This window comes from Oncorhynchus mykiss, chromosome 6, assembly GCF_013265735.2.
Source record: "Oncorhynchus mykiss isolate Arlee chromosome 6, USDA_OmykA_1.1, whole genome shotgun sequence".
NCBI classification, from domain to species: Eukaryota; Metazoa; Chordata; class Actinopteri; order Salmoniformes; family Salmonidae; genus Oncorhynchus; species Oncorhynchus mykiss.
The window spans coordinates 18,895,236-18,919,592 of NC_048570.1; the positions used below are offsets into that span (position 1 = coordinate 18,895,236).

General features: G+C 42.9%; 1 protein-coding gene across 5 annotated transcripts; it reads left to right on the plus strand.

Moving 5' to 3' along the window:
• Positions 1-680: 680 nt before the first annotated feature.
• Positions 681-24,357, plus strand: LOC110525396 (fibrous sheath CABYR-binding protein). Of its 5 annotated transcripts, XM_036979537.1 has the most exons (14): positions 681-1,164; positions 3,867-4,304; positions 4,449-4,604; positions 8,446-8,493; positions 14,864-14,908; positions 15,704-15,940; positions 16,137-16,178; positions 17,944-18,042; positions 18,170-18,256; positions 21,329-21,433; positions 21,531-21,623; positions 23,070-23,222; positions 23,325-23,397; positions 23,492-24,357. In XM_036979537.1, exons 1-13 carry the CDS (start codon positions 1,120-1,122, stop codon positions 23,385-23,387), a joined length of 1,611 nt encoding a protein of 536 aa, XP_036835432.1. In that variant the 5' UTR covers positions 681-1,119; the 3' UTR covers positions 23,388-23,397; positions 23,492-24,357. The 5 variants fall into 5 exon arrangements, with proteins under 5 accessions (XP_036835432.1, XP_036835429.1, XP_036835430.1 ...); XM_036979534.1 differs by having other exon boundaries at positions 3,867-4,604; XM_036979535.1 differs by having other exon boundaries at positions 3,867-4,604; positions 21,531-21,569.

Sequence of the window (24,357 nt, forward strand, 5' to 3'; positions counted from 1 at the left end):
TGGTCATTGAAAAAATAAATGACTGAGGTGCAGTCACTTTTGAGGAAACAAGCTCAGGTACACAGTACAAATATGATAAAAATATTAAATATATTATATTATAATTATAATATTTCTATGTATTTCCTATTCAACAAAACTGAATAAGACTTGAAATCACTTATATTTTTTTCTAAATATCTATTTATAAAACGACTAACTATAAGATTTCACCTTCCTTAACTGTAAAATACGTATTTGTATATTTAGTGTTAGAGAAAATGTGCATATTTTCTAAAGGTCTCCCTTGATCAAAACGTCTGCCCCCATCGTTGTGAACCTCACACATAGTTCTAGCTTTGCTTTCTGAACTCATTAGGAACTCGCCTTTCATCGCATATTAATCTTGTCCGTCTATGACAAAGTGCTATTTATTTTAAATGCATGAATTGTTTTAGATTATTGGGTATATATCGAACTCTAAATGCGCTACAGCCACGAAACCACTCTATCGCGATGGGCTACTGAAGCGCTCGGAGGGGGAGCACGGAGAACATAACGCACGCATGCTCATCTATGATGCTGCTCAGATTATTGCAATCGATTTTCATTACTGAACTCGGAGACAAACACACTTCACAAGATATGCCTACTCTATTTCTTCGGAGCTAAAATCCTGTCATGAGCAGTCGTTTACACATTTTCTAAACAGAGACGCATAAATAGGACACAACGTGAGGAAGACTAAGCCAACCGTGAGTGAGACAACATTTGGTCACAATTTCAAAATTCAAACAGAATCAACAAATTCGAACTCGAAAAGGGGGCTGGGTACGTTTTCTGAACCCGTCCAAAACGAGTTGCATAACTTCAGAAAACAACGCCAGTTTGTGGGCAAGGCAAGCCCACTCGATGCTAATCAACCAAGGGGCACACACACCCCTCTATCGTCAACGCCCCCTCCACAATCTCCCTCCCCGATAGGTCCAGGCAGAGATGAAAAAAACAACAACAAGGGCTTTAAAAACATCCACATTGTTCCGTCCATCAGTAACATCTGGTTATCAAACCGGGGTTTCTCGGCACATTTTTTATTTTTAAAGTTTATAGTTCTTTCTTGCGTGAACTCAAAACGCGAATATGCCCAGCAAGAGGAAGAAGAACAAGCGCCGCATGAGAAGGGTGGTAAGTGCGGACCACCTGGGCTCGTTCAGTTTCTCAGTGTTGTAGCTAATTAGGCCAGTGGTTCCCAAATAGGGGTACTAGGACCTGGGGGTACTTGGCCTATCAACGGGGGGTAATTGAGAAAACTCATGAGACTTTAGGACAACTGTTAAAATGCACATGAGTACTTCATGGGTACTCTGGGCAGAGCAAACTTCAGTTGGTGGTGCAGTAACCGAAATAGGTTGGGAACCACTGAATTAGGCTTTGATCACCTGCGATGTTTGGAATTAATTTGCGCTCCATGTTTTCATCCACTCGGGTAATTGAAGGCCATTGAAGATTTCATCCATTAAAAATATGCAATTTCAATGGATGAAATGTTCAATGCACTTCGATTACTATGTGTGTGTGTATGGAATGGATGAAGGATCGGTACCATGGATGAACAAACCTCCTTGTACGCTAACTAAATTGTTTTTCAAACCTAAATTACTTCAGTCATGCATTTTTAAGCCGAGTGGATGCATGTGAAGAAACCACTGCCAATATGTCCGTCATACATGCCCAACATCATTTCCAATCCATCCCTTCCAATCCATTGGATGTGGCTCGCCGTTCCTCTCCTTGCTGGCTTTCCGTTCCTCTCTATGCGGCGCGGTAACACAGCGCGCTGTTGGCAATGTTTGATAAGGGCCGTGCATAAATTTTGATCTCGCTGGGTATGCTTCTCGGCCAAGTAGGTTATCTATAAATTGTTATAAACAATCAGTGACGTGGTCATGCTGGTTCGTAGATTTTGTCAATTGAATGAACGGTTTATCACAAGCACGCAACATCGGCGCAAATTGCGCTCATATGCAGTGGTTGCGCTCGAAGTTTGTGGTTGCAAGTGCTTGGTTCGTCATTGGGCATAAACTGTCAGCTATTCATTGAATTGTCGTGAGCGGAGTTATAGCATTTAAAGTACTCGTCGGATTAGTAAAACATCTTAATTGTATATTCAGAGGTGGAATGGCAATAATTTGCTATTTTACACAAGCACATATCTTGCAAGATGCTCTGCACACTCTGTACCTAGGGCTTGGGTGGAGGGCGGCAGAGCCTTTCCTTCATAAAGGGGGGGGGGGGGGGGGGGGGGGGGGGGGGGGGGGGGGGGGGGGGGGGGGGGTCGGTGTCGAAGGGAAGGGCCAGAGAAGTTAAATGTGTTTTCCATCTTAGAACATGTGCCCCCCCTCCATTTATACCAAGATCACCTTATGCAACAAAGGGGCACATTTCTACAATGTTACCATCTAGGTCCATTCTTCAATTAATTACAATGTATATTCTACAAATAATTGAGATGTTATCCAAGGCTCTTTCATAGGTCTGCTGTAAGTCAGTTAACATTGTACATGCACTACACTTAAGATTCCTTGCAAATACTTCTCAGTATGGTGAGATTGGAATTCTCCTAAGCACCCCCCCCCCCCTCTAACTCAAACCAAGTCTGTATTTGGTAATGAATTTTATGCATGCCATGGGCCTGTACAATCTTTGAAACCTGTCACAGAAGCCCAGATTAAAACGTATCCCAAATCCTTATCACCTTTGCATGCTCAAGATATCTATGGAGGTGCATGGGTGTCTTTGATATTTACATGGATGACATTACTAAAGAAGTATGGTGAACAATAATATATAATATGCATTGACATTACTAAACAAATATTGTGAACAGTAAAATTTGGAAGACAAGATGTCTATAAGAATATATATATATATATATATATATATATATTCCATGCACACTGTAATCTGTATCATGTTATGCAATTATGTAATTGTATCATGTTATGTAATTAAATGTATTGTTGTTGATGTGTATTTATGGGAATGATTTGATAGTGAAATTAAAATGTGAAACTTCAATAAATATCTTTTTAAACAAAAACAAGACAGCAGGGGAATCAGTTCTGCTTCAGTGCTTTTCTTAACTTGTGCTTTTTACATGTGCTCCCCTGCCCCTTCAAACAAGTCTCTCTAGTTTCTTTCCAAAGGATGACGATGTCTGGTAAATGGTTTTAAGACTACTCTTATTGACTGGCCTAACCCTAAATCGTACCAGTGCGAAGGGGCGGGAGGTGTTGTTTTGACTGACAGACCAAAAGGCAGAGCTGTTTTTTTATGTACACTCACTGAGTTTATGCACTTGGCAGCTCTGTAAACTCTGCTGGCTGGCCGGGCCTCTCTCGCAGCTAACGAGGCATAGGGTGTGATTATAACATGATTATAATAAGATTGATGTGATTAGTTCAGTCTGCCCTGCGGGGCCCCATCCCTAGCCCTGAGCCCTGCTGACTCGGGGGTTTCGGTCCCGCCTGACTTGACGTGTCAGAATCACTCGGAGTCAGACAATTTACCACCATTATCTAACCCCCCCCCCCCCTCTCCGCCACATTGATTGGCACCATAGCCCAAAGGTTAAGTCCTCTGTTCTCTCTGGGAAAACATGTTGGTCCTAGTTTGGTATTCCTGGTATTTCATCGAATAGAATAGACCCTCTCCCCTTAACTCCAAACTAGACAAGTAATTCAATAACAAACAGCCCTCTGGCTGGATTACCTTCAGCAACCTCTCCTCATATTTTTTCTCTCCATCTCTCACTGTTTAATCAAAGCAGAGGGATTCATAGTAAAGTTCATCAGACACACTTCTCTCTCTGTCTTTGTGTTGAGCAGCAGGCCCAGAGGAGAGTCCTTGAGGAGCAGCATTCTACTGGCGCAGGCAAAGGAACCCCAGGAGTGGCTGCCGTGGCACCCCCCCTTGAAATATTAAATTGTCCCCCCCTTCTCTCACCCCCTCCAGTAGTAAAGGTCCCAGTCGTAAAGCCCCCTGAAATATCCAATTGTCACCCCCTTATTCACCCCACTATAGTAGTAAAGGTCCCATTCGTACAGCCACCGGCCCCAGTCAAAGTACCAGAGCCTGAGGCTGTGGTGGCGGTGGTAGAGCCTGAAGTGGTAGCAGCTGAGGTTGAAGTTGAGACCCCAGTCGAAGCTCCAGTGGAGGTTGAAGTCGAGGCCCCAGAAGAAGTTCCAGAAGAAGTCCCAGTCAAGGCCCCAGGGGAGGCCCCAGAAGAAGTCCCAGTCGAGGCCCCAGAAGAAGTCCCAGTCGAGGCCCCAGAAGAAGTCCCAGTCGAGGCCCCAGAAGAAGTCCCAGTCGAGGCCCCAGAAGAAGTCCCAGTCGAGGCCCCAGAAGAAGTCCCAGTCGAGGCCCCAGAAGAAGTCCCAGTCGAGGCCCCAGAAGAAGTCCCAGTCGAGACTCCAGAAGAAGTCCCAGTCGAGGCTCCAGAAGAAGTCCCAGTCGAGGCCCCAGTCGTAGAAGCAGAAGCTCCTGTTGAGCCCCCTACAGAAGAAACTGCAGCAGGGCAGGAATTTGAAGAAAGCATAATTCCAGAGACTGAGCCAGTAACTGAGGTAAGGACCTGCTCTCCCATTTTGAATTTGTTTGGGAATGGGGAAGATATGGGTTCAGGTGGTTTCGGACATGTTGGGCATAGACTGATTTTTTTACATTTCTTTTCACAAGTGACATAGTTTCTGTACTTAACATTAAACCAGCACCCAACACTTGAGTAAAGTTCTATCTTTGCTGTGCAAAATAGTTCCCTGGTTGCTTTGCTGTGCAAAATGGTTCCCTGGTTGCTTTGCTGTGCAAAATGGTTCCCTGGTTGCTTTGCTGTGCAAAATGGTTCCCTGGTTGCTTTGCTGTGCAAAATGGTTCCCTGGTTGCTTTGCTGTGCAAATTGGTTGCATTGGTTGCTTTCCATGGAAATGAGATGAAGTAGCGTCAGCGTGGTGTGGAAATGAGATGGGGGGGGGGGGGGGGGGCAGTAGGAGAACAGTATGTTCTATTTAACAGAGGCTGTACATGTACAGGAGTGTGGGCAGGGCCCCTGTTGCAGTCACTATACATTAACCTTGGCTACTGTAATTTGTCTTGGATGGATTTGTCTGTTCTAAAACTGATTTCACTTGTGTTTTCCAGAAGATTGTGGTAAGAGTAACTTAATAACATGAGATTACTTTCCTCTAAAGCTGTTTTAAGGTTTTCTAATGAACCAGGTTAGCTAACACTTTCCCCTACACATGACTGGCGTTAGTTCAGTTGCAATATTTTCCAAAGTTCCTCCAGTGCTGTAGCTATGACCCCATATGACGTGCGTGCTGACATGTGCTCTCACATGTATGTGAGTGTTTAGCGAGGGATGAGGGGGTGGTTATATATGATGATGCACTCACGGTCAGCCGATAGAGCTCCACAGTAAAGTACCAGCCCCTCACTCCCCTTGCAGGCTCTGAGGGCCCAGGCGGTGTTCAGCCCTTGGATCCCCGCCCCCCCCAGCCCACCCAGCCCTCTTTTCCTCAGCCCTATGCTGCTGCGCTCATCGTAGACATGCCAGAAACGCCTTAGACACACACACACACACACATTTTTTATAGATTTTTTTTATTTCACCTTTACACACATACACACACACACACACACACACACACAGAAACACGCTTTCATAAAAGTACTTTGGACTCACGCACACACATAGTGGGTGTGTTATACACACTCGGTATCAGGATAGTTTTATTTAGTTGGTAAGATTTGCACATCCTTGTAATCTAAACATAGGAGCACTGAGACACTGCACTTGCCCAAATCCATAAACCGTTGGTGCTGGTAGAGAAAGGCTTGACAGTTGGTGGCTCTGGTCAGTCAGTCGGTTGCGGTTTCTTCACGATGGGGCTCATATTCAGCTGGCTGAGGGGGCCAAGGCCCCTAGACTCCACACCCCTACTGGACGTCACCGTAGAGACACAGGTGAGCCCCCCCCCCCCCCCCCCCCTCTGATGGGGGTTGTGGTAATCTTATCCTGGATGGGGAGGGTGGGGCATCTGAGGCCAAACATTTTGTACCAGGCAGCTTTCTCTCTTGGCTCTTCCTCTTTCCTGCTCTTCCCCTCTTGTGTGCCCACTTATGGGGCCCCTATAGAGGTGCACTTTCTGTCTGGCACCTGTTGTCACCTAGTGCCTCTGCATGATGTCCCCCACCTTTCTAGTGCCTGCCTTCCTGGGCTGACTGAAACTAGGCATTTGTTATGAAAGGTGACCATTTTTTTCCCCACTTCACCCATCTCTCTCTCTCCCACATGTGGAAGAATTTACCATATAGGAAGCTTCTCCAGAATATAACAGGAGGCTAGCTCTCCTATATGGGCTGAATCATTTCTCTATTGTGTTCTCCAAAAGTTCCCCTCCATTGGAATTGGAGTGCCATTTAGCTCTGTCAGGATTTCTGTAGTAAATGTCATTGTTCGTTTTTTACATTGTGGGTATATCGTTCCCTAGCTTATACAGCAAAAACAGGAACTTGGCTGCTAGGAAGGAGGAGGAGGAAGGGGGTGTGTACTAGGATCATTATGTCCATAATGCGCTCTGAAGGCGTTAAATTGTGGTCTGTCTGATAGAAAGGGCTGCACTAGGATCAGTTTTGTACATTTTGGCGAGACAGAGCTGCGATCAGACCAGTTTGGTACACAGTGTTCCACAACAGCTAGGGATGGTAGTAGCGGCTGTGGCTATGTGAATATAGGCTGCCAGTGGAAGGCCTGTAGCCCACAGTCTCTCCCTCCCTCTACACAGCTCTACCCAAGCTATATATTTACTTACCTGGAGCTATAGACTACGTGCTTGTTCAGTATAGTTATGGTCCCTTCAACGGAACACTTTTAGACCCCTTGTCTTAGTAACATAACGTGCTAGAAAAATGCTGATGACTTTTTCTGTTAAAGGTCCCCAAAGCACACACATCCCTGGGATGCTCGTCTTTTCAGTTCGCTGCAGCTAGCGACTGGAACGAGCTGCAACGAACACTCAAACTGGACAGTTTAATCTCAATCTCTTCATTCAAAGACTCAATCATGGACACTCTTACTGACAGTTGTGGCTGCTTTGCATGATGTATTGTTGTCTCTACCTTCTTGCCCTTTGTGCTGTTGTCTGTTCCCAATAATGTTTTTATCATGTTTTGTGTTGCTATCATGTTGTTGTCATGTTGTGCTGCTACCATGCTGTGTGTCATGTGTTGCTGCCATGCTATGTTGTTATCTTAGGTCGCTCTTTATGTAGTGTTGTCTCGTCGTAATGTGTGTTTTGTCCTACATTTATTTTATTATTATTATATATATATTTTTTAATCCCAGCCCCGGTCCCCGCAGGAGGCCTTTTGGTAGGCCCGTCATTGTAAATAAGAATTTGTTGTTAAGTGACTTGCCTAGTTAAATAAATATTAAATTAAATAAACATAACAGCCCATTTGAACAGTTGTGTTCTATCTGCAGTTTGTATAATTTCGGTGTTTGACCACGTTCTGAGGTTTCGTCAATGTGGAGGTCGTGTGATTAGTGTGATCTATCTCCCTCCAATAGGGTACCCGTTTTAGACAGGCTTTTTTCTGGCCTGGTTCGTGTAATTTGTAAAGTAGCATATAGACTTTATGTAGGAGGGTATGCTCCAGTCCCAGAAATTGTAAATTATTTACAATCTCTGCACAAATGATGTGCTGTAGACAGTGTCAGTATTGGTCAACACACCTGACAGCACAGTGTGTGTTCAGTACCAAGTGTGCATGCTGTGAATTATGCACCGAGGTGGAGAGATGGACCATGTGGCACAGAAGACAAAGGCTTGGCGGATGGGAGGGGAGGGGGTGAGGGCAAAGATGGTTTCCTCGTAACCTCCATCTTGAGCTATCAATAGATATTTGTTATTTTTTCTCTGCCTGCCATGGAGAGAGGGAGATAGGAGGGGGGTGTGGCAGATCTCTGGTATTATGTAATTGGCTCTAACGTCACTTCGTGTTCCATACCCCCCCACACACAGACTCCTATGTAGTCGACACAAAGCCAGCACTGAGGGAGGTGTGTGTGCAGTGTACCCCTAGTGTATTTTCTAAGGAAAGGTTTATGATCTCTGAAAGTATATTTAGCAAAACCTTGCATTTTTTACACATGGGTGAAAAACATAACAATTGGGCACCACCGACCCACCCACCACTGTTTCTAAAATACAATTCCATCATGTAGTTGAATTAATTATTTAATACAGAATTTAAATCTGAATTGCTTAATCCTAACTTGATGTTCCAAACCGGATGACTTCTACTCTGCCACTCCAATATCAGGCTAGTTTAACTTTATTTCCATTTGACTATAGCAGTCAGCAAAATGTATATTCATAACAACTCCTTTCTCTCTACTTCTTCCAGGCCATACCCATTCCTGAGGCCCCTGTGTCAGCTTTTGCTGAATTTAAGGTAACCCCCTCTGACCCCCCCCTCCAATCAACTCACTGAACTCTGTTCCTCAACTCGCTGAACCAGTCATGGAGCCCCCGGGCACCCCGAAATTCTCCCACAAGTCATCTGCTGTTGCTCAAACATGGCTCTGGTTGAGCAGCAGGGTCTGAACAAAGAACAAGCCTGTCTACAGAGAGGTGTTCCTACATGCAGCTAACAAAAATACATGGAAATGTCTGCTCTATCCAAAATTACAACCAGCTTATTGCAGCATTACCGCAAAAATGGAAGAGGCAAGTAAGGAACTTGTCTGTTAGCCCTGCATTAAAGACCAACATTGGATAAAGAAAATTGTTATAAAAAAAAATAAGTATACCAAAACTGGTATACTTATTTTTTTTTATAACAATTTTCTTTATCCAATGTTGGTCTTTAATGCAGGGCTAACAGACAAGTTCCTTACTTGCCTCTTCCATTTTTGCGGTAATGCTGCAATAAGCTGGTTGTAAGGACCAAAAAATGTACAGACATACAGATCGCAAAATAGTTGGGAAGAGATTTTCGATGTACCGATTCCATCACACTTGGTTTATGAACTGATACACAAAACAACGCCGGATGCAAAATGTTAATTATTATACCAAATTCGTGCAACCAATAGAATGTTATAGCTTTGCAGATTTTTCCGCGAAGAGACATAATCAATAGATACTTTTGATTTGGTACGGTCCATATGTAGCTTGTTTTTGGTTGCAGGTTCAGGAATGACTGAAGAACTGCAACATTTACAGTGCCTTGCGAAAGTATTCGGCCCCCTTGAACTTTGCGACCTTTTGCCACATTTCAGGCTTCAAACATAAAGATATAAAACTGTATTTTTTTTGTGAAGAATCAACAACAAGTGGGACACAATCATGAAGTGGAACGACATTTATTGGATATTTCAAACTTTTTTAACAAATCAAAAACTGAAAAATTGGGCGTGCAAAATTATTCAGCCCCCTTAAGTTAATACTTTGTAGCGCCACCTTTTGCTGCGATTACAGCTGTAAGTCGCTTGGGGTATGTCTCTATCAGTTTTGCACATCGAGAGACTGACATTTTTTCCCATTCCTCCTTGCAAAACAGCTCGAGCTCAGTGAGGTTGGATGGAGAGCATTTGTGAACAGCAGTTTTCAGGTCTTTCCACAGATTCTCGATTGGATTCAGGTCTGGACTTTGACTTGGCCATTCTAACACCTGGATATGTTTATTTTTGAACCATTCCATTGTAGATTTTGCTTTATGTTTTGGATCATTGTCTTGTTGGAAGACAAATCTCCGTCCCAGTCTCAGGTCTTTTGCAGACTCCATCAGGTTTTCTTCCAGAATGGTCCTGTATTTGGCTCCATCCATCTTCCCATCAATTTTAACCATCTTCCCTGTCCCTGCTGAAGAAAAGCAGGGACAGGGATGCTGCCACCACCATGTTTGACAGTGGGGATGGTGTGTTCAGCTGTGTTGCTTTTACGCCAAACATATCGTTTTGCATTGTTGCCAAAAAGTTCAATTTTGGTTTCATCTGACCAGAGCACCTTCTTCCACATGTTTGGTGTCCCAGGAGGCTTGTGGCAAACTTTAAACAACACTTTTTATGGATATCTTTAAGAAATGGCTTTCTTCTTGCCACTCTTCCATAAAGGCCAGATTTGTGCAATATACGACTGATTGTTGTCCTATGGACAGAGTCTCCCACCTCAGCTGTAGATCTCTGCAGTTCATCCAGAGTGATCATGGGCCTCTTGGCTGCATCTCTGATCAGTCTTCTCCTTGTATGAGCTGAAAGTTTAGAGGGCCGGCCAGGTCTTGGTAGATTTGCAGTGGTCTGATACTCCTTCCATTTCAATATTATCGCTTGCACAGTGCTCCTTGGGATGTTTAAAGCTTGGGAAATCTTTTTGTATCCAAATCCAGCTTTAAACTTCTTCACAACAGTATCTCGGACCTGCCTGGTGTGTTCCTTGTTCTTCATGATGCTCTCTGCACTTTTAACGGACCTCTGAGACTATCACAGTGCAGGTGCATTTATACGAAGACTTGATTACACACAGGTGGATTGTATTTATCATCATTAGTCATTTAGGTCAACATTGGATCATTCAGAGATCCTCACTGAACTTCTGGAGAGAGTTTGCTGCACTGAAAGTAAAGGGGCTGAATAATTTTGCACGCCCAATTTTTCCGTTTTTGATTTGTTAAAAAAGTTTGAAATATCCAATAAATGTCGTTCCACTTCATGATTGTGTCCCACTTGTTGTTGATTCTTCACAAAAAAATACAGTTTTATATCTTTATGTTTGAAGCCTGAAATGTGGCAAAAGGTCGCAAAGTTCAAGGGGGCCGAATACTTTCGCAAGGCACTGTACCTGGAGTTAACTCTGCAAATAGCTCTGCTGGGTGATCTGAAAAGTAATAGTCAATCGATCAATAATATAATAATACTCATAGCAAAAGGGTTTATCTTTAATTGACAATCTCTAAACTACAGTATGAGAATAGAAAGGTTCATAACTTTTGTGAAACACAGCACAGTTTAAAAATTCAGAAAGTATTCAGGCCACTTGACTTTTTCCACATTTACATCAGTATTCAGACCCTTTACTCAGTACTTTGTTGAAGCACCTTTGGCAGCGATTACAGCCTCGAGTCTTCTTGGGTATAAGATTGGCAACATATATTTGGGGAGTTTCTCACATTCTTCTCTGCAGATCCTCCCAAGCTCTGTCAGGTTGGATGGGGAGCATCGCTGCACAGCTATTTTCAGGTCTCTCCAGAGATTTTCAATCGGGTTCAAGTCCGGGCTCTGGCTGGGCCACTCAAGAACATTCAGAGACTTGTCCTGAAGCCACTCCTGCGTTGTCTTGGATGTATATTTAGGGTTGTTGTCCTGCTGGAAGATTAATCTCTTTGCCCCAGTCTGAAGTCCTGAGCACTCTGGAGCAGGTTTTCACCAAGGATCTCTCTGTAATTTGCTTTGTTCATCTTTACTACTCTCCCAGTCCCTGCTGCTGAAAAACATCCCCACAGCATGCTGCCACCACCATGCTTCACCATAGGGATGGTGCAATGTTTCCTCCAGACGTGATGCTTGGCATTCAGGACAAAGAGTTCAATCTTCGTTTCATCAGACTAGAGAATCTTGTTTCTCATAGTCTGAGAGTCTTTAGTTGCCTTTTGGCAAATTCCAGGTGGGCTGTCATGTACCTTTTACTGAGGAGTAGCTTCCGCCTGCCCACACTATCATAAAGGCCTGATTGGTGGAGTGCTGCAGAGATGGTTGTCCTTCTGGAAGGTTCTCTGATCTCCACAGAGGAACTCTGGAGCTCTGTCAGAGGGACCATCGGGTTCTTGGTCACCTACCTGACCAAGGCCCTTCTCCCCCGATTGCTCAGTTTGTCCGGGCGGCCAGCTCTAGGAAGAGTCTTGGTGGTTCCAGACTTCTTCCATTTAAGAGTGATGGAGGCCACTGTGTTTTTGGATACCTTCAATTCTGCAGACATTTTTTGGTACCCTTCCCCAGATCTGTGCCTCGACACAATCCTGTCTCGGAGCTCTACAGACATTTCCTTCGACCTCATGGCTTGGTTTTTGCTCTGACATGCACTGTCAACTGTGGGACCTTATAGACAGGTGTGTGCCTTTCCAAATCATGTTCAGTCAATTGAATTAACCACAGGTGGACTCCAATCAAGTTGTAGAAACATCTCAAGGATGATCAATGGAAACAGGATGCACCTGAGCTCATTTTTTTTGTCTCATATCAAAGGTTCTGAATACTTTAGCAAACATTTCTAAACCTGTTTTTACTTAGTCATTGTAGGGCATTGTGTGTAGATTGATGAGGAAAATGCTTTATTTTATTTTAGAATAAGGCAGTAACAAAATGTGGAGAAAGGGTCTGAATACTTTCCGAATGCACTGTATTTCAGTAACACTACTAAGAATTCAAGATGCCAAAGCGAGGAACCCCCAATAAAGAACTGTCCAGTCCACACTGGAACATAGTTGTACTTTGGGGTCATGAGAGGAAATGTTTTAATTCCATTAAATGTAATTGAATCTCTTGGAAGTGTTACTGGCCTCAGCTCTTCCTTCCTATTTTGTTTTATTACAGATATCACACGTACACACAGCAATGCCGATGAGTACCTTGACGATGAAGACTGACTGATTTAATATATTTTAGAATAAAGATGTAACGTAAAATGTGGAAAAAGTCAAGGGGTCTGAATACTTTCCGAATGCACTGTACAGTGCCTTGCGAAAGTATTCGGCCCCCTTGAACTTTGCGACCTTTTGCCACATTTCAGGCTTCAAACATAAAGATATAAAACTGTATTTTTTTGTGAAGAATCAACAACAAGTGGGACACAATCATAAAGTGGAACGACATTTATTGGATATTTCAAACTTTTTTAACAAATCAAAAACTGAAAAATTGGGCGTGCAAAATTATTCAGCCCCCTTAAGTTAATACTTTGTAGCGCCACCTTTTGCTGCGATTACAGCTGTAAGTCGCTTGTGGTATGTCTCTATCAGTTTTGCACATCGAGAGACTGACATTTTTTTCCCATTCCTCCTTGCAAAACAGCTCGAGCTCAGTGAGGTTGGATGGAGAGCATTTGTGAACAGCAGTTTTCAGTTCTTTCCACAGATTCTCGATTGGATTCAGGTCTGGACTTTGACTTGGCCATTCTAACACCTGGATATGTTTATTTTTGAACCATTCCATTGTAGATTTTGCTTTATGTTTTGGATCATTGTCTTGTTGGAAGACAAATCTCCATCCCAGTCTCAGGTCTTTTGCAGACTCCATCAGGTTTTCTTCCAGAATGGTCCTGTATTTGGCTCCATCCATCTTCCTATCAATTTTAACCATCTTCCCTGTCCCTGCTGAAGAAAAGCAGGCCCAAACCATGATGCTGCCACCACCATGTTTGACAGTGGGGATGGTGTGTTCAGCTGTGTTGCTTTTACGCCAAACACAACGTTTTGCATTGTTGCCAAAAAGTTCAATTTTGGTTTCATCTGACCAGAGCACCTTCTTCCACATGTTTGGTGTGTCTCCCAGGTGGCTTGTGGCAAACTTTAAATGACACTTTTTATGGATATCTTTAAGAAGTGGCTTTCTTCTTGCCACTCTTCCATAAAGGCCAGATTTGTGCAATATACGACTGATTGTTGTCCTATGGACAGAGTCTCCCACCTCAGCTGTAGATCTCTGCAGTTCATCCAGAGTGATCATGGGCCTCTTGGCTGCATCTCTGATCAGTCTTCTCCTTGTCCTTGAGCTGAAAGTTTAGAGGGACGGCCAGGTCTTGGTAGATTTGCAGTGGTCTGATACTCCTTCCATTTCAATATTATCGCTTGCACAGTGCTCCTTGGGATGTTTAAAGCTTGAGAAATCTTTTTGTATCCAAATCCGGCTTTAAACTTCTTCACAACAGTATCTCGGACCTGCCTGGTGTGTTCCTTGTTCTTCATGATGCTCTATGCGCTTTTAACGGACCTCTGAGACTATCACAGTGCAGGTGCATTTATACGGAGACTTGATTACACACAGGTGGATTGTATTTATCATCATTAGTCATTTAGGTCAACATTGGATCATTCAGAGATCCTCACTGAACTTCTGGAGAGAGATTGCTGCACTGAATGTAAAGGGGCTGAATAATTTTGCACGCCCAATTTTTCAGTTTTTGATTTGTTAAAAAAGTTTGAAATATCCAATAAATGTCGTTCCACTTCATGATTGTGTCCCACTTGTTGTTGATTCTTCACAAAAAAATACAGTTTTATATCTTTATGTTTGAAGCCTGAAATGTGGCAAAAGGTCGCAAAGTTCAAGGGGGCCGAATACTTTCGCAAGGCACTGTATATGGCAAATACAAAATGTAAACTGGATGGTGTTCAGAGATAGATGGGAGGGGTTGAGGGTAGCTGAAGCATGAGACTAAAAACAAACAAAAATAACTAATGTATAATATACTGTGTCTGTAAAATGTATATAGTATGTAAAGCTGGAAGTAGAATCCATTAGCTTAGTCCAATTAGGAGAGGGGTGGTAGGGTTAGGGGAAAATAATAAAGTACAAATATATATATGGGGATTGGAAATTATGCAGACAATTGCATTGACAGAAGACACAATATATTTGCATTATTAAAGCTGATCCACCCCCTAAAATACCATTAAAAATAAAGGTGTTCCTACTAGTATGACACCTTCCTCCCACCTTTTCACTACCAGTGTGTTCAACAACTACCTCTCCTTCTGCATTAAGTCGGACCATTAACGGTACTCTTTATTTTATAAATATGTACACTAACTCCTTGTTGTCCCTATTCAGGTTCAGGTCGCAAACTCCGTAGCCATTACCACAGATATCGCACAGGTAAAATATTACCTTTGTCGCTAGTCTGTCACTGTGCAACATGAAAATAATATAGTGCATGCCATTTTAGTCCAAGTGATACTGGGCCCGGTTTCCCAAAACCATCGTTATTAAGGTTGCACTTGAAAACGTTAGTAATTTAACGCCTGCCTCAGACCACTCGTAGAACAGCTAAGTGCATCGTAGGGTGCTTTTTTCCCCCTCCCGTGTCACTTTACACAGAAAATCTCCACTAAACATACAATCACAGGGTTTATCCATCTCTGTTGAGTTCTATTTAGCTACTTCTAGACTACTGTCTTTAATTTCTCAATATATTTCATGATGTGTTGTCTAATGTGCGCAATGATGAATTAATGGATTTTTATTGGGTAAGCATTAGAATTAGCCACCTAAATATTTACACCCGTAGGTGGTAATATTGTTCTAGGGGGTGATCAGTCATCTGTAGTGTGAAATAATTATAATGTTACGGTAAGATTTGAATAGAGAAAGCTGATCTGAGAGCAGCGCTCTCTTTTGTTCCTATCAGTATTGACACATGCTCCAACGATGCACTTAGCGACCGCTCTCTCTGAGGGGTGTTTTGGGAAACGCATCTTCAGCCAATGTAAGAAAGATGCATCGTTAAAACACTCGCAAGCCTAAATTCCATCGCTATCGGGAAACCGGGCTCAGGTGCAAGGCAGAATCTGTAGTGAATCTAAGGTGTTTCAGTAGTAGCCTACTGTGTGTATATCAGCCACACTGCCCTTGCATGGTGTGGCGTTTGACGGTGTTCCACTGCATGTTTAGACTCATGATGAGCCGTGGATCGAGGCTGAAGTGGAGGCTGAAGTGGAGGCTGAAATAGTTGACGAGGTCCAAGCGAAAGTAGAGGCAGTAGTTGAGGAAGAACCAGAGCCCGATCCCATGGTCAAGGCCGAAGCTGCCCCAGTTGTAGAAGCTGAACTTGAACTGTCGGGAATCAAAGACGGAGACAGTCCTATCGTCAAAGCTGAAGCCATTCCTGAAGATATTGATGTAGAAGAGGTGCTACATTTCTCTGCCTCTGTTGAAAACTCAACTCAAGCCCTTTGTGTCCTGTTACGTGATGTTGTCTTTTGTGAATGTGCATGTAGTGTGTGGTTTGCTCTGTTCCTTCCCTTTTCTCTTAAACTGCATTCAGAAAGCATCTGATCATTTTTTTTCATTTAGAATTTTTTCTTGTAATTTCTCCTCTTTTCAGCATGAGACTGTTATGACAGAGGCACCTGAAGAGGTTCCAGTGGTAAGCTAATTTCTCATGACATTGAACAAAAATATAAACGCAACATGCAACAATTTCAAAGAATTTACTGAGTTACAGTTCATAATTCATCAGGCCCTAATCTATGGATTTCACATGACTGGGAATACAGATATGCATCTGTTGGTCACAGATACCTTGGAAAAAAGGTAGGGTCATGGATCAGAACCAGTCAGTATCTGGTGTGACCACAATTTGCCTCATGCAGCACGACACAACTCCTTCACATAGAGTTGATCAGGCTGTTGATTGTGGCCTGTGGAATGTTTGCTGGATATTGGCGGGAACTGGAACACGCTGTTGTACACGTCGATCCAGTTCATCCCACATGCTCAATGGGTGACTTGTCTGGTAAGTATGCAGGCCATGGAAGAACTGAGCCATTTTCAGCTTCCAGGAATTGTGTACAGATCTGTCCTGTACAGGTGAAACTGGGATTCATCTGTGAAGAGCACACTTTTCCAGCATGCCAGTGGCCATCGAATGTGAGCATTTTCCCACTGAAGTCGATTACGACGCCAAACTGCTGTTAGGTCAAGACCCTGGTGAGGACGGCTAGCATGCAGATGAGCTTCTCTGAGAAGGTTTGACAGGTTGTGCAGATATTGTTTGTTGTAAAAAACCCACAGTTTCATCCTGGACTGGTGTGGTTACATGTGGTCTGTGGTTGTGAGGCCGATTGGACATACTGCCAAATTCTCTAAAAAGACGTTGGAGGCGGCTTATGGTAGAGAAATGAACATTCAATTATCTGGCAACAGATCTGGTGGACATTCCTGCAGTCATTATGTCAATTGCAAGCTCCCTCAAAACTTGAGACATCTCTGGCATTGTGTTGTGTGACAAAATTGCACGTCTTAGTAGCCTTTTATTGTCCCCAGCACAAGGTGCACCTGTGTAATGATCATACTGATTAATCAGCTTCTTAGTATGTCACACCTGTCAGGTGGATGGATTATCTTGGCAAAGTAGAAATGCTCACTAACAGGGATGTAAACAAATTTGTGCACAAAGTATGCGCGAAATTAGCGGGAAATTTCAGGGATATTTTATTTCAGCTCATGAAACATGGGGCCAACACTTTATATTTTTGCTCGGTATCTTTTTAAAATTGTGCAACTTCTTATACATTCTGAAGATGTGCACTGAGAGTCAGAACATAAAATGGGGCTACAAGTAGCCTAGTGGTTAGAGTGTTGGACTAGTAACCGAAATCCCCGAGCTGACGAGGTAAAAATCTGTCTTTCTGCCCCTGAAACAGGCAGTTAACCCACTGTTCCTAGGCTGTCATTGAAAATAAGAATTTGTTCTTAACTGACTTGCCTAGTTAAATAAAGGTAAAACAATTAAATGGAACATAATACAAAACAAGAAGCACAGACAGGAAACAGAAACAATGACAACTGCGGAAGGAACCAAAGGGAGTGACATATATAGGGCAGGTAATCAAGGAAGTGAGGGAGTCCAGGCGAGTGATGGTGACAGGTGTGTGCCATAATGAGCAGCCTGTTGACCTAGAGGCCGGAGAGGGAGCGCATGGGACATATTATCTAGATGAATTTTCAAAGCTTTTGTATCAGTTCAACGCAGGCTGGGCTAGTGATCGTTCCTATTAGGAAGGATCGCTGGAGCACTTCACACTTCTGTTTGCTTCATACAAACAGGACCCAGGAAGCAATGGTAGATTGTCACCATAATTTTTGCTTTGGTGTTAAACTGACACGTGCCCCAACCTCTCACCTCCCAGGAGACAGAAATGATCCCAGAAAAGCTATGGAAGCCCGTGGAAGCACCGATTGAAGAAGCTCCTGTAGCCGAGGTCGCTCCAGCAGAGCTCCTCGTAGAGGTAAGGCTGACCAAGATATGGCATTCTCAGTCCTTTCACTTTTCTAAGTAAGAAAGTTGAAATGGAAATGAAGTTGGAATTTGTATATCTGAACATTGGGCTCATAACTCTTGTCTATTCTCTCCAGGCCTCAGTAGACCCTGTCATCAACACAATGGCTGACTTTGCCATCACAGAATCTGTTCCCGTTGTGGAAGCAGCCATGGCTGAGCAGGTGAAACTTGCGCTCCAATCATACCCACTCTTGACACATACACACAATGACCACATTTAGGTGTGCACATTATTCCAGATAGTAGCACATACAGTGCACATACAGTACCTTGCAAAAGTATTCATCCCCCTAGAGTTTTTCTTATTTTGTTGCATTACAAACTGTAATTTTTAATGGATTTTTTGTTGGATTTCATGTAATGGACATATACAAAATAGTCCAAATTGGTGAAGTGAGATGAAAAAAATTACTTGTTTCAAAAATGTGATAAAAAACTTGATAAAAAATAGAAAAGCGATGCGTGCATATGTATTCACCACCTTTACTAAGAAGCCCCTAAATAAGATCTGGTGCAACCAATTGCCTTCAGAAGTCACATAATTAGTTAAATAATGTCCACATGTGTGCAATCTAAGTGTCACATGATCTCAGTATATATACACACACACCTGTTCTGAAGGGTCCCGGAGTCTGCAACACCACTAAGCAAGAGGCATCACCAGGCAAGCGGCACCATGAAGACCAAGGAGCTCTCCAAACAGGTCAGGGACAAAGTTGTGGAGAAGTACAGATCAGGATTGGGTAATAAAAAAATATCCCAAACTTTGAACGTCCCACATAGCACCATTAAATCCATTATTAAAAAATGGAAAGAATATGGCACCACAACAAACCTGCCAAGAGAGGGCCGCCCACCAAAACTCACAGACCAGGCAAGGAGGGCATTAATCAGAGGCAACAAAGAGACCAAAGATAACCCTGAAGGAGCTGCAAAGCTCCACAGCGGAGATTGGAGTATCTGTCCATAAGACCATTTTAAGCCGTACACTCTACAAAGCTGGGCTTTATGGAAGAATGGCCAGAAAAAAATCCATCGCTTAAAGTTTTAAATAAGCAAACACGTTTGGTGTTCGTCAAAAGGGATTTGGGAGACTCCCCAAACATATGGAAGAAGGTACTCTGGTCAGATGAGACTAAAATTTAGCTTTTTGGCCATCAAGGAAAACGTGATGTCTGGCACAAACCCAACACCTCTCATCACCCCGAGAACACCATCCCCACAGTGAAGCATGGTGGTGGCAGCATCATGCTGTGGTTATGTTTTTCCATCGGCAGGGACTGGGAAACTGGTCAGAATTGAAGGAATGATGGATGGCGCTAAAAACAGGGAAGTTCTTGAGGGAAACCTGTTTGTCTTCTAGAGATTTAAGTTGGGACGGAGGTTCATCTTCTAGCAGAACAATGACCCAAAGCATACTGCTAAAGCATCACTCGTGTGGTTTAAGGGGAAACATTTAAATGTCTTGGAATGGCCTAGTCAAAGCCCAGACCTCAATCCAATTGAGAATATGTGGTATGACTTAAAGATTGCTGTACAACTTGAAGGAGCTGGAGCAGTTTTACCTTGAAGAATGGCCAAAAATGCCAGTTGCTAGATGTGCCAAGCTTATAGAGACCTACCCCAAGAGACTTGCAGCTGTAATTGCTGCATAAGGTGGCTCTACAAAGCATTGACTTTGGGGGGTGAATAGTTCTGCACACTCAAGTTCTGTTTTTTTTGTCTTCTTGTTTCACAAAAGAAAATATTTTGCATCTTCAAAGTGGTAGGCATGTTGTGTAAATCAAATGATACCCCCCCCCCCCCCCCCCCAAAAAAAATATATATATATTTTAATTCCAGGTTGTAAGGGAACAAAATATGAAGAACGCCAAGGGGGGTGAATACAGCAAGCCACTGTATCCCGCTTAAGGTCTTGTTCAGGATAAGCCACTGTATCCCGCTTAAGGTCTTGTTCAGGATAAGCCACTGTATCCCGCTTAAGGTCTTGTTCAGGATAAGCCACTGTATCCCGCTTAAGGTCTTGTTCAGGATAAGCCACTGTATCCCGCTTAAGGTCTTGTTCAGGATAAGCCACTGTATCCCGCTTAAGGTCTTGTTCAGGATAAGCCACTGTATCCTGCTTAAGGTCTTGTTCAGGATAAGCCACTGTATCCCGCTTAAGGTCTTGTTCAGGATAAGCTGTTTACATGCACCTTTGATATCCCGCTCACGAATATCCCGGTTTCCATGAATAAACTGAATATTCCTCATTTTAAATTCATATGGGTTAAATGGAATAGTAACTGAAATCTGGACACTGACTGTAGGTCTATAACCTCTCACATGTAGAGTAATATCATTTTAACTCCTGCAGAATTAAGCATTTCTTACAGTAATTTTTTTTTTTGTTGTTGTAGGAACAGGAGTGGAGTAATGTGATTTCTTTCAGCATCTCTTAAGAAAACAAGTTACATGTGCATTTGCATTATCTTTGACACTTATGCAAGCAGACAGTATTTCAACCACAAAATATGCACCCAAGATGAACTGAAGTCTTATCAGAAACGTGTTTAATCATTTTCTCAGCTACCTAAACAAAATAGACAACTTTACTGGTGTTAACTACTGTAAATTACTAGTGCATTCATTCTGGTGAACACTACTTTAGTCTTCTGAGCAACAAGTTATGACAAGAAGAGAAGCTGCATGTATCTAACTATAGTTGACAAATGGCCTACCAAAGTTTGGAAATTATAGGCAGAAAAGTACCCAAATTAGGGGTGAAAGTAGCATAAACCAGTAGGCTATACTGTTGTATCAGCAAAATAAATTGTTATGGAGGATCGAACTACACAGCTATAACATACTCTTTTTAAATGATTTGTTTGACAATCAGATGAAAACATCACAAAATCCATATGTAAAACAGTCCCTGCGGAGACAGTGAAAAACAGTCAAAGGGACAAGATGTTTACATGCCACAGTATCCTGTCAGAAAGAAACATATCCCAGGCTTCTTTTCGGGGTTTCGCATAACCGGGATACAAGCTTTTTCGTGTTATTGTAAACGGGATATGATGTTTGTATGCGTAAACTAAAAAACAGAATAATTGAGTATCCAGAATAATAAGAGGATATTGGTGTGCATGCAGATGTGGTCACATGTTGTTTTGGCACACCTTTAATCATACAGTATGACCACCTGCTGATGTCCCCTTCCTCAAGTCCGACTGCATGTCATCTCTGTTCAGGTGCCCGCAGTCTCAACGGATTCACTTGACGCCCTATCGGAGTTGCTGAACGACATCACTCTAGTCACTGAGCCCGCCCCTGTCACAGCTGATAAAGTAATTGACGTGAGTCTCCTACATTTCTCTATGCAGAGATGCTTTAGTAGAGCAGACGTGACACACAAAACACACTCCTGTAACCCTGTTGTCTGATTGGTCTCAGGAGCCAGAGTGTGAGGAGAAAGACATGACAGAGATGAGGGTGAGAGACAATGTACTTCCACCCAATTACCGGCCCTGCTCAGAGGACCTGCTGGTCAGAGTTGAATCATAATAACCTAAACTTCTCATCCACTCACTAATTTTGAATAATGAATTCAACCAACTCTTTACTCAATCACCTTGCTATATAATAACCTTAACATAATCAAACACTTGGGTGTAGGCTATCCTCTCATAACTTCTCATTTTAAATGCTCTCGCACATTTTGAAATGTGGCATTCCAGGGGTTCTTCCTCTCTCATGGGTTTCTCTCTGCCGTCTGTGGATCGATCCTCCCTCGCCTCTCTCCTTGTGGTCTTCCTTTTTACATTCTGTTCATTCCCTTGGTTGTGGGCTGCTCCAGCTTGTTTCATTGCATTAGGCATGCCAAGTACTGTAGTGGGACTGGTTTATTTTTTACTACTCTGGTGTTGATTAATTAGGATCCCCATTAGCGACAGCTAGTCTAACTGGGGTCAGACAACGAGAAATACATCTGACCAAAAAAAAAACTTTACAATTGTTACGCATGCTTCTTTTGGAGGGAACGCAACACCCTGCAACACTCAACTCCGTGGAGTGAAAGAGGTATGGGATTGCAGGTGCAGGTAAGGATGACAAACGCAGAGAATTACACCGTTAACAGGGAATTTATTCCTTCACACAGTAATTCTGGGTCAAAGGGTCTGGACTGAACCAAAGCAAAGAAAGTAAAAGTTAGAGCCCACTCTCCTACCCACAACTTATCTATTTAACGCCACCTGGCGTGCTAACCAAAATACAGGGGGTAGTCCGCCCAGGTCTTACCTAGTGTGCATAGACAGTACATACTACGAGTATATGTATGCCCACAGGCCTCTTGCCTAAGCACTCCCAAGGTGCCTTCCCCTTCCCCCCTGGGAACAAATTAAACAGATTAATACAAACAATTTCAATAATCAAAACAGTCCTTTTGACATAAACATACCGCCGCAGAACCGGCTACAAAATACTTTACAAAAAGTGTCTGAGCAACAACCAACACAGAATATCAAAGACGCTCTCCCTGAGCAACAAACAATACTGAGGCATACCCAGAAGCTCTTTCTTCCTAACAAAGGAACTCTGGCTTTTAAGCTGCAGAAGGAGTCTAATTGAAGACAGCTGTATCCTTTGACGAGAGGGCGGGGTCAGAGCTCCAATTATCGATGGGACCGACCAATCAGCTGCTTAGGACTTCAGGAAGCTATTTCCCGAAATACACACATAGACACATACAAACCCACAACAACACAGAAACTGGGGAAGTAACACAATTTACATACATTTAAAAACATGTAATGTGTGTGCATCTATCAGTTACACGTCAGTACATATACACAAAGCCAGAGTTCACATGGGGTAAGAAGCATTGTTGGGAAAGAGCTTGCAAGAAAGGCACTTCACTGTACTTGTGCACGTGACAACTTGAAACTTAGTGGTGCGCTCAACAACATTGACTGTCTGCGTTTCCTTTCACAGGCTAAAGAGGAAATTGGAGCCCAGATGGAAATCGAGGCTAAAAAGGATGCCATAGATGAGAAGACGGTCCTTGATGTCATCTCTGGAGATTTATCCGCCCCCCACCCTGTTATCTCAGAACTGCAGTGTCACACGCAGCTCGTCGCCCCCAAGGTAGGAACCTATAGTGTATTGAACTCTCCCAACCAATTGTGATCAGTCTTTAAGTATTTAAAATCAACCACCCTCTGTTCTAAACTCTTCTTGTTCTTTTAGGATACCCCAACAGAGGCAGTGCTGAATGGACAGATGGCAGCTGAGGTGGCCATTGAGGGATAGATCTCTATGGGTGACGACTTGTTTAATCTCCCTAAACACTGCGTTTGAATGCATAAGGTCTGGATTGGCATTAACATTCTGTTATTGTTCCTGTCTCCCCACAGATGTCCTCAGTCAGTATGAAGGACTAAAGAGAGCCTGACAGTGAGCCGACCAGCGAACTTTACTTTTCATTTTTTAGGGCTTAAAGGGACCGCTGGGAAATTTGACAGATATCCAACACTCAGTGCCTTTCTTGCTTGGGTTCTTACAAAAAAAATATTAAACAAGTTTAAAATGCGATATGAAGGTGGGGGAATAATACTTTTTTGTTGTTGAGCAGAATGTGACAATTTGGAATAAACAAATGATGGCTTTCATAGATTTCTGTATCCCATTGCATATATTGTGGATTTGCCTCAATTGTAAATGGCATGCATTGTGTATGAATACTGTAGAATTAATGAATGTGGCAATGGCTTGTCTTCACATGTTTGTATGGATGAGAGGGATTAATTCCTTGTACTCGTTTCCTGTTTTAACCTGGTTTGATTCCTTTTTGTGAAGGGACAGTATGGCAGTTTGTACAGTACCATAGCTACCCCCTCTTCTCCCTATCCCCATTGTGGTACTTTTGTTTTTTCAGGGACTGTATGATGACAGCTCCACCCTCTTTACTGTGTAGTGTCAGTGTGTCTACAGTCCCAAGTCTGTCCTGGGCAATGTGAAATGGTGTGTAGTTTTAGGTCCTCTGACCAGATGCTCTTAACATTTAATTACCTATGCTGCCAACTTAAAATAGAGTACGGGGGCCTGTAGATCCTGTTTCTAGTTTTTCTTTTCTTTTTCTGTTTTGTATAGACCATATGATGTGGTACAACCGCTGTTTGTGTTCAGTTACGTGCTCTGGAAGAGACCATGGAGTTGTCATGTAATTGAGGAGCTGGGTTGGATTTCATTCCCCTTTTTGAATAAAGATGTTACTCACCAA

Excerpts from the sequence above, each read along its gene's own strand:
- LOC110525396 (XM_036979534.1), top strand. The coding sequence starts at position 1,120 with ATGCCCAGCAAGAGGAAGAAGAACAAGCGCCGCATGAGAAGGGTG. Across the intron at positions 15,941-16,136 it reads AAGATATTGATGTAGAAGAG|CATGAGACTGTTATGACAGA; the intron begins GTGCTACATTTC and ends TCCTCTTTTCAG. Across the intron at positions 23,223-23,324 it reads CGCAGCTCGTCGCCCCCAAG|GATACCCCAACAGAGGCAGT; the intron begins GTAGGAACCTAT and ends TTGTTCTTTTAG.